Source organism: Balaenoptera acutorostrata, chromosome 5, assembly GCF_949987535.1.
Source record: "Balaenoptera acutorostrata chromosome 5, mBalAcu1.1, whole genome shotgun sequence".
Lineage (NCBI taxonomy): Eukaryota > Metazoa > Chordata > Mammalia > Artiodactyla > Balaenopteridae > Balaenoptera > Balaenoptera acutorostrata.
The window spans coordinates 79,283,031-79,297,016 of record NC_080068.1 but is presented as its reverse complement, the minus strand read 5'-3'; the positions used below and the strand labels follow the sequence as shown (position 1 = coordinate 79,297,016).

The 13,986-nt window shown below is 36.3% G+C and overlaps 1 protein-coding gene across 5 annotated transcripts in view; it reads left to right on the top strand.

Annotated features, from left to right (window-relative positions):
• Positions 1 to 13,986, top strand: part of WDR19 (WD repeat domain 19) — an 83,518-nt gene that overhangs the window by 20,439 nt on the left and 49,093 nt on the right. For all 5 annotated transcript variants that reach the window (XM_007178817.3, XM_007178816.3, XM_057546460.1 and 2 more), the window contains 5 exons: positions 3,945 to 4,015; positions 4,480 to 4,652; positions 4,736 to 4,850; positions 5,716 to 5,822; positions 6,969 to 7,091. In XM_007178817.3, coding sequence (XP_007178879.2) covers positions 3,945 to 4,015; positions 4,480 to 4,652; positions 4,736 to 4,850; positions 5,716 to 5,822; positions 6,969 to 7,091 — 589 coding nt within the window. The remainder of the gene's footprint in view (positions 1 to 3,944; positions 4,016 to 4,479; positions 4,653 to 4,735; positions 4,851 to 5,715; positions 5,823 to 6,968; positions 7,092 to 13,986) is intronic.

Genomic DNA, 13,986 nt, shown 5'->3' with positions numbered 1-13,986 from the left:
GAAATTTGGAACATCAAGAATAAAAGAAAACAGGGCTTCCCTGGTGGCACAGTGGTTGAGAATCTGCCTGCCAATGCAGGGCACACGGGTTCGAGCCCTGGTCTGGGAAGATCCCACATGCCGCGGAGCGACTAGGCCCGTGAGCCACAATTGCTGAGCCTGCGCGTCTGGAGCCTGTGCTTCGCAACAAGAGAGGCCGCGATAGTGAGAGGCCCGCGCACCGCGATGAAGAGTGGCCCCCACTTGCCGCAACTAGAGAAAACCCTCGCACAGAAACGAAGACCAAACACAGCCATAAATAAATAAATAAATAAATAATTAAAAAAAAAAAAAAAAAAGAATAAAAGAAAACAGTAATGGTAAATAGCTGGGTAGGTAAGGTGGAGGCAGGGGAGACTGTTGGTCACAAGGGCTATTGGAGAAATCACATAAGGAACTTACTTTTGCTTGTGACTGTGGGCTGCTATGTAGGGCATGCATGTGCAGGAAGGACTAGTGTTAGTTTAAGGTCCCTGCAAGCCACTTGGCCAAAGTAGATGCCAAGGCAGCTACATCATGGTGTAGCTTAGCTAAACTCTCAACAGACTTGGACCGTGCTGTAAACCAACCAGACCTAGCAGACATCTACAGAACACTCCACCCAACAACAACAGAAGACACATTTTTTCCAAGCACCCATGGAACATTTACCAAGGTAGACCATATCCTGGACCATGAAACAAACCTCAGCAAATTGAAATTGAAATCATACAAAATGTGTTCTCTAACCATCATGTAATCATGCTTGAAATCAGTAACAGAAAGACAACAAGAAATTCTCTAAACACTTGGAAAGTAGACAACCTACTTCCAAATAACTCATGGGTCAAAGAGTAAATCTCAAAGCAAATTTAAAAATACATAGAACTTAGTGAAAATGGAAATGCAACATATCAAAATATATGAGAGGCAGCTAAAGCATTTCTGAGAAGAAAATTTATAGTATAAATTCATACACAGGAAAGAAAAGATTTCAAATCAATTAGCTAAGTTCCTACCTCAAGAAACTAGAAAAAGAAGAGCAAAATAGGCCCAGAGCAGAAGGAAGAAAGTAATAAAGAGCAGAAATTGAAAATTTAAAAATAGGAAAAAAATTAATTAAAAAGCTGGAATTTTTGAAAAAAATTGATAAGTCTCTAGCAAGGATGACAAAAATAGAGAGAAGACACAAATCACCAATATCAGGAGTGAAATAGAGGTTATCACTACAGATCTGAAAACCATTAAAAGGAGAAAGGAATACTACAAACAACTTTATACTCAGAAATTTGACAACTTAGAAGCTAGGGAACACAACCCAATCAAAAAATGGGTGGAAGATCTAAATAAACATTTTTCTAAAGGAGACATACAGATGGCCAAAAAGCACATGAAAAGATACTCAATATCATTAATTATTAGAGAAATGGAAATCAAAACTATAATGGGGTATCACCTCATACCAGTCAGAATGGCCATCATCAGAAAAATCTACAAGCAATAAATGTTGGAGAGGGTGTGGAGAAAAGGGAACCCTCCTACACTGTTGGTCGAAAAGATTCGTGCACCCCAATGTTCATTGCAGCATTATTTACAATGGCCAAGACATGGAAGCAACCTAAATGTCCATCGACAGAGGAGTGGATAAAGAAGATGTGGTACATATATACAATAGAATATTACTCAGCCATAAAAAAGAACAAAATAATGCCATTTGCAGCAATATGGATGGACCTAGAGATTGTCATATTGAGTGAATAAGTCAGACGGAGAAAGAAAAATATGATATCGCTTATATGTGGAATCTAAAAAAATGGTACAAATAAACTTATTTACAAAACAGAAATAGAGTCATAGATGTAGAAAACAAACCTATGGTTTCCAGGGGGGAAGGGGAGGGGAGGGATAAATTGGGAGATTGGGATTGACATATACATATTACTATATATAAAATAGATAACTAATAAGGACCTACTGTATAGCATGGGGAACTTGACTCAATATTCTGTAATGACCTATATGGGAAAAGAACCTAAAAAAGAGTGGATATATGTATATGTATAACTGATTCACCTTTCTGTGTACTTGAAACTAACACAACATTGTAAATCAACTATATTCCAAAAAACAAAAAACAGTTTTTCAAAAGCCACTAACTACCAAAACTCAACCCAGATGAAATAGATAATCTGAATTATCTCTGTAACCATTAAAGACATTGAATAATAATTTTAAAGCTCCTGAAAAATACATCTTCACATCCAGATGGTTTCACTGGAGAATTCTACCAAACATTTAAAAAAGAATTAACACCAATTTTACAAAATCTCTTCAGAAAGAGGAGGAAACACTTCTCAACTTATTTTATAAGGCTAGTATTACCCTATACCAAAGCAAATAAAGATAGTATTAAAAAAAGAAAGAAAACTAGAGACCACTGTCTCTCATGAACTTAGACACAAAAATCCTCAACAAAATTGAGCAAACTGAATCCAGCAATGTAAAAAAAAATTGTACCTCATGACCAAGTGGGATTTATTCCAAGTATGCAAAGCTGGCTTAACATTCAAAACTCAATGTAATTACCATATCATCAGTCAAAGAAGAAAAATCATATGATCACATCAATTGACACACACACACAAAATTTCACTAAATCTAACACCTATTCATAATAAAAACTTTCAGCAAATTAGGAGTAGAGGGGAATTACCTCAACTTGATAAAGACCATCTACAAAAAACTTATAGATAACATTATATTCTATGGTGAAAGACTGAATGCTGGCCCCCTAAGATTGGGAACAAGGCAAGGATATCCACTTTCATTACTCTAACTCAATCTAATATTAGACATTCTAGTCACTGCAGTAAGGCAAGAAAAAGAAATAAACCACATCCAGATTGGAATGGGAGAAGTATAACTATTTTTTATTTGCAGGTGACATGATAGTCTATGTAGGAAATCCCAAGGAACCTACAAACAAACTCTTAGAACTAAAACTAATAAGTGAGTTCAGCAGGGTGGCAAGATACAAGATCAACACACAATCAAGTGCATGTCTATGTACTAACAATGAACATGTGGAAACCAAATTTAAAATATACCATTTTTAATCAATCCAAAGAAAATGAAATACTTAGATACACACTTCACAAAATATGTACAAGTTCTGTATGCTGAAAATTACAAAATGCTGCTGAAAGAAATCAAAGAAGATGCAAATAAATGGAGAGACATACTGTGTTCATTGAGTGGCAGACTCAACACAATAAAGATTCCAGTTCTCTCCAAATCGATCTATAGATTTAATGAAATTCATATCTGAACCCCAGCATGGTTTTTTGTAGATAGAGAAAGCTTATTCTAAAATATATATGCAAAATCATAGGCCCTAAAATAGCTAACAGCAGTCTTTTAAAAAGAACAATAAAATTCTACCTGATATTAAAGCTTAGTATGTAGCTACAGTAATCAAGGCCATAGATTAATGGGAACAGAATAGAGAAGCCAGAAATAAACCCACACAAATATGCACAACTGATTCTTGACAGAAATGCAAAAGTAACTAAATAGAATGAAAATAGCCTTTTCAACAAATGGTGCTAGAGCAGTTGGAGATGCATACACCAAAAAAATTAACCTGAACCTAAACCTCACACCTTAATCAAAACTTAACTCAATGCATCATGGACTTAAATGTACTAGGCACAACCCTACCCCACATCTCAATAAACAAACAAAAATTTAAAGGATAAAATATAATTAAATATAGAAAATTTAATATTTTCTTACCTTAACCCAGTGGATCCTCCTGTACATCCCTTTTTGAAGAACACTGACCTGTTCCATAGCTTATAATTGTTTGTGAACAAAAACAATTTAACTTAGCGCTCATATTTAAAGGACTTTTTTTTATTTTTCAGCATTAAAATCCATGACTTGGCAGAATTAAAAGACATGTATGCTATAATCAACCTGGATGATGAAAATAAAGGTACCGATTTTTCTGTAGCAGATTGACATTTTATCGTTTCGATTACAGAAAGTAATGTGTTACTGTATGGTTTGCATTAATTATAGGAGGAATAAAATTAACACCTTTTACTAGAGTTCCCTAAGATAGCCTCCTTATTTTAGTAATTATGTTGAGTCATACTCCTTGACTAGAAGCATATAAGTCCACTTTGATTCAAAGATTTCTGGTGCGTTTTATCCCAAATCCAGTTGCAAAAACTAAATTCTTACATACCTTCCCTTTGAGCCAGTGTTGAATGAATCAGGGCTCATGTTCATAAGCCAATCCATGATGAATGTCCTAGTCTAAATAAAGACTATTTAAACTATTTCTAAAATTTGAAAATTTTTATGCCTCTGGCAGCTTAAGTGAAGACAGTTGCTTGTTTGCCTGCAACAGTATCTCTGTTTTTGAATAATCCTTTATTATGTCCATTATTTCAGGGTTGGGCACCTTGTCCTGGACAGATGATGGTCAGTTGCTGGCACTGTCTACCCAGAGGGGATCGCTCCATGTTTTCCTGACCAAGCTCCCTATCCTCGGGGATGCCTGCAGCACCAGGATTGCATATCTCACCTCCCTCCTTGAAGTCACCATAGCCAATCCTGTTGAAGGAGTATGAAAACAGTGTTACTTTTATTTATTAATAAAATCAAAACAGTTTCAGCGGTTAACTACTGTTATTTTTCTCTATTATAGGAGCTACCAGTCACAGTTTCTGTGGATGTGGAACCCAACTTTGTAGCAGTAGGGCTTTATCATCTGGCTGTGGGAATGAATAATCGAGCTTGGTTTTATGTCCTTGGAGAGAACGGCAAGTCTAAATCCAGTTGTTTTCTTACCTAGCATATAATTTGTTTTTATTTGGGAAGCACTGATAGTTTCTTTTAAGACCAAGTCTTTCACTCTTTTTCTTCAGACATCTGTTTCTTAGCTTAAATGGTTTTGCAAATCTTCTAAAAAATTTGCATAAATTTTGGAAAGGTTTTATTCTTTACCTTTGTTGTGAAGACACCATGGTATAGTGGGGCAGAGTGTGATCTTTAGAATTGGGCCCTGGGTTCAAATTCCCTTCTGCCCCTTTTAGCTGGGTGCCTGTAGACAAATTCTTTACCCCTCTGAGCATTGGTTTACTCATCTGGAAAATGAGGATTCTTCTACTTATGAGGAAAATTAAATGAAATAAAATGTGTGATCTGCTTTTGCACACGGTCTTTCTTAGGCACTTCTTGGTCTGGTGGGTACTTAGTAAATGTTGATTCCCTCCCCCGCTTTATTCTTTGAAAAATGACCATTAGCATCTGAAGTGAGCCTTGCTTTTTCTTCCCCTCCTTCCTCCTCTCCACCCCTTTCCCCACTGGAGGTCAGATATCCCTCAGGAACAGAGCCAACCTGAGAATTATCCTTAGATGTTCTATTAAGCTTACTGTCACTAAGGTTTAATTTTTGGTTGTTTTGCATGTGATTTTATTTTACATTACTTTGTTGCATGTGAACCACTATGAAATTCCTGAAGGCAAATTTATATGGCAACTAAGATTTTCTTTAAAATGGCTAAAATAAAAATTTTAGGTTCAGAATATTCTTGCAAAGGCACACGTTTAAAACTTATTTGCAAATCATTAATTAGATCATTTTATTTATATTTTATGTGTTTGGTTTTGTTTTAATTGCTGCAGCTGTTAAAAAATTGAAAGATGTGGAGTATCTGGGGACAGTAGCCAGCGTTTGCCTTCATTCTGACTATGCAGCTGCACTTTTTGAAGGCAAAGTCCAGTTACATTTGGTAAGTATAATTTTGATGTCCTGAGGCCTGCTCAGGTAAGTGATGAACAGCCTAATGTTTTATTATCAAGAACTTTGGTCAAGAAGCGACCATATGCTTTGTGACCACCTAGAGGGGTGGGATAGGGAGGGTTGGAGGGAGCACAAGAGGGAGGAGATATGGGAACATATGTATATGTATAACTGATTCACTTTGTTATACAGCAGAAACTAACACACCATTGTAAAGCAATGATACTCCAATAAAGATGTTAAAAAAACAAAAAAACGGCATTAGGGTAAAAACTAGGAAATCTGAATAAAGTATGGAGTTATGTTATAAATGATGTATCGATATTCGTTATTATTTGTGATAAACGTACCATACTCATGTAATGTGTCAATGATAGGGGAAACCGGGTTTGGGGTATATGAGAACTCTACTATCTTCACACCTTTTCTAAAAATCTAAAAGCATTCTAAAATAAAGATTTATTTTTAAAAAATAAAAAAAATAAAGAAGCAACCATATGACAGACTAGCTAGAAAGCCAGATACGGATAAAGGATTAACAGAACTCCTTACCCTTCTGCACAAACTGTTCAGTTAACTCCCAAGCTCTGTTCCCATGAAACCTGACAGAGTTTCAGCTGTGCTACTCACAACATTGCTTATGGTAAAAATGACTGTGTAAACTGCATCTAGGAGGAACTATAAGTAAATTGTAAAAACTGATGGGAATGCCATACGTCTGGCTTCCTGGAATGCACTGACCCATGTATTTGGGCATGTCACTTGTGGGGGTCTTGAAACTATGCCTGTTGAGTTGCTCAAGAGATATTGGCCCCTGAAATATGGGGCTTCTCAACCAGGGCATCTCCCACATCTGTTTCTTGGCTCTTTGCTTCTGGGAAGCCAAAGAGACTAGCTACTAGACAACTGCAGAGCCTGCTGCGGAGACTATTCCCATTAAAAGGGATGTTTAATGTGCCCTGCTGGCAAGCTGGGTTCCTTCCTGATATCTTTCTGAGTAAACTGGTCTGTGATAGTTTGGTGAGTCTGAATGTTTAGCTGAACTTAAGAGAAAGACTCTCCCCTACCCCTTAGATGTTGCAAACCAGGTTTATCCAGATAAATCTATGATCCACTATTATTCTTTATGTTTTAGATAGAAAGTGAAACGTTGGATGCTCAAGAAGAACGTGAGACTCGACTTTTCCCAGCAGTGGATGATAAGTGCCGTATTTTATGTCATGCCTTAACTGGTGATTTCCTCATCTATGGCACGGATGTACGTATCGTCTTCCTTAATATAGGACATGGGGGAATTTCTCATTTTTACTTTGTAATTTGTTTATTACATATGTGTTTATATACATATATTATATAGATATCATATGTGCAATTATAAACATTATATACTTACGTAGAGCACATAGGTGGCGTGATTGGCCAGTGTCAAGTGCCTTTGTAACTATAAGCAATTTTGATGGCACAACGGCTTTGGAGTCTGGACAATCTGGGCTCAGATACTAGCTCTCTTACTTGCTACTTCCTGCTTGACGCCTCCCAGCCTCATTTTCCTCACCTAGATGCTTTAAGGATTTCATTTGATGACAGATGTAAGACACGTCATTCAACTTTAGCTCTCCAGTGCCTACATTTAGTGGACATTTAATTAAAATTAATTGAATATTGAGAATCCCACTTCAATTTTTTGGTCTTTGGAACCACCAATACCCTGTACTCCTAAATATTACATTAGCCACATATACATAAAACATAGTTTAGTAATAGCATCTTATATTTGTAAAAAGTTTTCAGAGTTTTTCAAAGCATATCATACCTCTTACCTTGCTTAGCCTCTAGAAGAATTCAGTAAAGTTGGTTTAAAAAAAAAAAAAAAAGGCATTGTTTTCCACATTAGAAAACAATTATTCACTGTTTCAAAGGTTCCATTTCCTCATACTGTTTTTTAAACCGAGCATATTTTTAAACATGCTTATTGCCAGAAGAGAGACTTTTTAAATTTAAGTTTGACCTAAAATAATGAGTCTTTGAGCTAATATACACAAGTAGGGTAGGTTTCATGTATCAGGTAAAGTGGTAAATGATATGGTAAATAAGTAGTAAATATAATCATAAATATATAAGCAGGAAAGTTTTAGAGATAAGGATACTGAAGATTGAGAGGTTAGTAAGTTTATAGAAGAGGTGGACTTAACAAGCAAGATTTTCTGATGGAAAAGCTACTCTTCCCACCGTGCCACACAGCATTGTGAAGTAAGAACTCAAAGTGCAGTAATCTGCCAATAACGTAGCATTTATCTCTATCTCAGTTTCATTTATTTATTTATTTATTTATTTATTTATTTATTTATTTATTTATTTATTTATTTATTTTCGGCTGTGTTGGGTCTTCGTTTCTGTGCGAGGGCTTTCTCTAGTTGTGGCAAGCGGGGGCCACTCTTCATCGCGGTGCACGGGCCTGTCACTATCGCAGCCTCTCTTGTTGCGGAGGACAGGCTCCAGATGCGCAGGCTCAGTAGTTGTGGCTCACGGGCCTAGTTGCTCCGCGGCATGTGGGATCCTCCCAGACCAGGGGTCGAACCCGTGTCTCCTGCGTTGGCAGGCAGATTCTCAACCACTGCACCACCAGGGAAGCCCTCAGTTTCTTTTTTTTATTGAGATATAATTGACATGTAACATATTAGTTTCAGGTGTGCAGCATAATGATTCAATATTTGTACGTATTGCAAAATGGTAACACTCTAGTTAACATCCATCACCACACATAGTTACAAACTCTTTTTTCTTATAAATATCTCATTCTTGAGTGATTCTGAAAATATCAGGGGTTTTTAGCAGCTTTATTGAAGTATAATTGTTATACAATAAACCACACTATTGAAAGTCTATAATTTGATAAGTTTTGACATATGTATATCCTGTGAAAACACCATCAACTTAATCAAAATAGTGAACATATTCAACACCCCAAAAAGTTTTCTCATGACCCTTTATGATTCCTTCCTCCCGTCCCTCCCCACTGAGTGCTTTCTGTCACTACAAATGAACTTGTCTTCTCTAGAGTTGTATATAAGTGGAATCATATAGTAGGCACTCCTTTTGTCTGGCTCAGTATAGTTATTTTGAGATTCATCCATGTTGGTGTGTGTGTCAATAGTTCATTCCTTTTTCTTGCTGGGTAGTATTCCACAGTATGCATATATCATAATTTGCTTATCCATGAACCTGTGGATGGACATTGGTGTTACTTCCAGTTTGGAATATTTACAAATAAAGCTGCTATAAACAAATTTGTGTTCAAGTCTTTGTATAGACATATGCTTTCTTTTCTCTTGGATAAATGCCTAGAAGTAGAATGATATGTCATATAGCAAATGTATGTTTAACCTTTTAAGAAACTGACAGACTCTTCTCTAAATTAATTGGTTGTACCATTTTACATTCCCATCAACAGTGTATGAGTGCTCCAATTCCTCTACATCCTCACTAACACTTGATATGATCGGTCTTTTACATTTTAGCCACTCTAATAAGTGTGTAGTGATACCTCATTATGATTTTAATTTGCATTTCACTAATGGACTAATGATGTAGAACATCTTTTCATATGCTTATTTGCTAGCTGTATATCTTTGGTGAAGTGTCCAAGTTTTTTGACCATTTCTTTTTTTTAATTTACTTATTTATTTATTTTTGGCTGCATTGGGTCTTCATTGCTGCGCACGGGCTTTCTCTAGTTGCAGCGAGCAGGGGCTACTTTTCGTTGTGGTGCACGGGCTTCTCGTTGTGGAGCACAGGCTCTAGGCACACAGGCTTCAGTAGTTGTTGCACGTGGGCTCAGTAGTTGGGGCTTGCGGGCTCTAGAGCGCAGGCTCAGTAGTTGTGGCGCGCGGGCTTAGTTGCTCCGTGGCATGTGGGATCTTCTCAGACCAGGGCTTGAACCCATGTCCCCTGCATTGGCAGGCGAATTCTTAACCACTGCGCCACCAGGGAAGCCCTTGACCATTTCTTAATTGGATTGTTTGTTTTCTTATTGAGCTTTGATGGTTCTTCACACATTTTGGATTCAAGTCCCTTATCGGATATATGCTTCACCAGTATTTTCCACCCAGCGCGTGAGTTGTCTTTTCAGTCTCTTAACAGTGTCTTTCAAAGAGGAGAATTTTAAAAATTTTGACCAGGTCCAGTTTATCAATTAATTTTTTTATAGGTTGTGCTTTGGGTGTCATATCGAAGAAATTTTTGCCTAACCCAAGGTCACAAAGTTTTTCTCTTATGTTTTCTGCTAAAAGCTTTCAACTTTTATGTTTTACATTGAGGTCTGTGATCCATTTTGAGTTAATTTTTGTTTATGCTGTGAGATATGGATCAGAGTATTGTGGGTTTTTTCCGTGCATGTAGCTATTCAGTTGTTCCAGCAATGTTTGTTGAAAACACTATTATTCTGTTGAGTCGATTTTGTACTTTTGTCAAAAATCAATTGTCCGTAAATGCACAGATCTTTTTCTGGACTCTCTGTTCATTCTCTTGATCTGTTTATCTATCTTTACATCAGTATCACACTGTTTTGATTACTGTAGCTTTATAATAAGTCTTGAAATCAGGTAGTGTTAGCCCTCTAACTTTTGTGTTTCCTTTTCAAAGTCGTTTTGGCTATCCTCAGTTTTTTGTATTCCCAGTTAAATTTTACAATAAGCTTGTCCAGTTTTACAAAAAGCCTGCTGGGATTTTTATTGGGATCATTGTTGAACTTACAGATCAACTGCCATCTTAACAATATTGAGTCTTCCCACGGAGGAACAAGTTATATATCTTCATTTATTTAGATTTTCTTTAATTTCTCTTAGCAATGTTTTGGAGTTTTCTGTGTACAGGTCTTTCACATCTTGTTTCAGATTTATACCTAAGTATTTCGTAGTTTGGGTACTCCTGTACATGGTATTGCTTTTTTATTTCAGTTTCTGATTATTCATTTCTAGCATATAGACATGCAACTGACTTTTGTATATTCATCTTGTATCCTGAAACCTAGCTAAACTCACTAGTTCTAGTAGCGTTTTTTTTGGTAGATTCCATTGGATTTTCTATATAGATGATCATGTTATCTGCTAATAAAGATAGTTTTACTTCTTCCTTTTCAATCTGCCTTCTATTCCAATACATTGTTGGATAGAAGCGATGAGAGTAGATGTCTTCGTCTTGTTCTTGACCATTAAGTATGATGTTAGCTGTAGGTCTTTTACAGATTCCTGTTATCAGGTTGAAGAAGTTTTCTTCTATTCCTAGTTTACTAAGAATTTCTATGGATGTTGGATTTTATCAAATGCTTTTTCTCCATCTATTGAAATGATCACATGGGTTTTCTTTTTTAGTTTGTTTATAATTTGTGGATTATATTAATTAATTTTCTAGTGTTAAGCCAACCCAGCATTCCTGGGATAACCCCCACTTGATCATGATGTATTCTTCCTTTTATACATTGTTGAATTCATTTGCTAAAGTTTTATTTCAAATCTTTATATCTACGTACATGAGGGATATTGGTCTGCTGTTTTCTTTTCCTATGATGCCTTTGTCTGATTTTAGTATCAGGGTAATGATCGTAGAATGAGTTAGTCATCTTCAATCTTCTGGAAGAGTTGATTAGAATTAGTGTTTTGTTTGTTTTTTGCTTAAATGTTTGAAAGAATGTGCCAGTGAAGCCTATTGGGTGATCAAGCAATTCCTAGCAGCAGTTAAGTAGTACCTGCTAGGTTGGCTTGCTGCACTTCCATAGATTCAGCTGGTAAGGAGGAAACAGTCCCAAATAGATGTATACAGCAAGGGAAGATCATGTTATTAGAGCTCCCCACATCCTTAGTGCCACAGGATAATACCAAACCGAAGGGGTAAGATGCTCTTCTAGGCACTCTGTGGTGGAGGACTCAACTCTGCTACAACTAAGCAGTTTATACTCTGCAGCTATACACTAAGAAAGATGAATTGGACAATCCAAGATGAATTGGACATCATTGGAACCAGGGAAGCAGCTGAGAAATTCCTCATGGAAGTCTCCCACAAGACAGAGAGGTGGATGAGAAATGACTCGGTGACAGATTTTCACAAGAGTGCCCATCTCATCATGTTTCTTGTAAGATAACAGAGGATTCTGCCAAGACATGGGTCAGACTACAGTTGAGCCTTGACTCTGTGGCATTGCAAAGTAGCCAGGTGCCATGGCAGAGCTGTTCTCCTACGAAGCCTTCTGGGCCTGGAGTTTTTTTTTATGGGAAGGTTTTAAACTATAAATTCCTATAATCAATATCAAAATATTTGGATTATCTGTTTTTTTCATGAGTGAGCTTTGGTGGTTTGTGTTTTTCAAGGAATTTGTCCATTTATCTAACTTATCAAATGTATAGGCATAAAATTATTCATAATATTCCTTATTATCCTTTTAAATATTTGTAGAATCTGTAGTAATATCACCTGTTTCTTTCCTGATTTTGGTAACTTGTGTCATTTTTCCTGATTGGTCTGCCTGGAGGTTTATCAGTTTTGTTTTATCAATCTTTTAGAAGAATGCAACTTTTTGTTTCATTGATTTTCCTCTGTTGTTTTCTGTTTTCTGTTTCATTGATTTCTGCTCTGATCTTTATTTCCTTTCTCCTGCTTATTTTGGCTTTAATTTGTTCTTTTTCTAGTTTCTTAAGATGGAAGCTGAGTTCATTGAGTTGAGACCATTCTTTTCTAATATACTCCCTTAGTGCTAGACATTTTCCCCTAAGTACTATCTTAGCAACATCCCGCAAATTCTGATATGTTGTGTTTTATTTTTATTCAGTTCAAAATGTTTTACAATTTCTCTTTTAATTTCTTCTCTGATTCATGGGTTATTTAGAAGTCCCGTGTTTAGTTTTCAAACAATCGAGATTTTACAGAGATCTTTCTGTTATTGATTTCTGATTTAGTTCTGTTATGGTCAGTGAACATATTTTGTATGACTTGAGTCCTTTTAAATTTGTGAGACTTACTTTATGGTACAGAGTATGATCTGTCTTAGTAAATGTTCTTGTGTATTTGGAAAGAATATGCTGTTCTAGAATGTCAGATCAAGGTGGTTGATAATGTTCAAGACTTCTGCAACTTTATATATACTTGTTCTGTCAATTATTGAGAAAATGGTATTGAAAACTCAGATTACAATTGTGGATTTATCTATTTCTCTTTGCAGTTCTGTAATTTTTTTTTTTATTTATGTGTATTGAAGCTCTGTTATTAGGTACATAACCATTTAGGATGGTTATGTTCTCTTCATAAATTAGCCCCTTTATCATTTTGAAATGACCCTTTTTATCCCTGGCAATAGTCTTTGCTCTGGAATTGATTTTGCCTGATATTAATATAGCCATTCTAGTTTTTTAGAATGTTACCCTGGTATATATTTTTCCATTCTTTTATTTTTAACCATTTGTGTCTTTATATGTAAAATATTTTTCTTGTAGGCACCATATTCTCACAATTTGATAAAGTCTACCTTTTAATTACAGTGTTTATTTTTTTAATAAATTTATTTATTTATTTATTTTTGGTTGTGTTAGGTCTTTGTTGTTGCACGCGGGCTTTCTCTAGCTGCGGCGAGTGGGGGCTACTCTTTGTTGTGGTGCGCGGGCTTCTCATTGTGGTGGCTTCTCTTGTTGCAGAGCATGGGCTCTAGGCATGCGGGTTTCAGTATTTGTTGCACATGGGCTCAGTAGTTGTGGCTCGCGGGCTCTAGAACTCAGGCTCAGTAGTTGTGGCGCACGGGCTTAGTTGCACCACAGCATGTGGGATCTTCCTGGACCCAGGGCTTGAACCCATGTCCCCTTCATTGGCAGGTGGATCCTTAACCACTGCACCACCAGGGAAGTCCAATTATGTTGTTTAGACTTTTGAATTTAATGTGATTATCTCTGTGTTTAGGTTCAATCTACCATCTCGCTATTTGTTTTCTATTTGTCCCATCTCTTCTTTGTTGCCTTTTTCCTCTTCTTTTGCCTTCTTTTGGATTGTGTATTTTTTATTATTCAATTTTATCTCATTCATTGACCTTATTAGCTACAACTCTTATTTTAGTGGTTATTTTAGGTTTTGTAGTATACCTCCTTAATTTATCACAGGCTACCTTCAAGTGACAT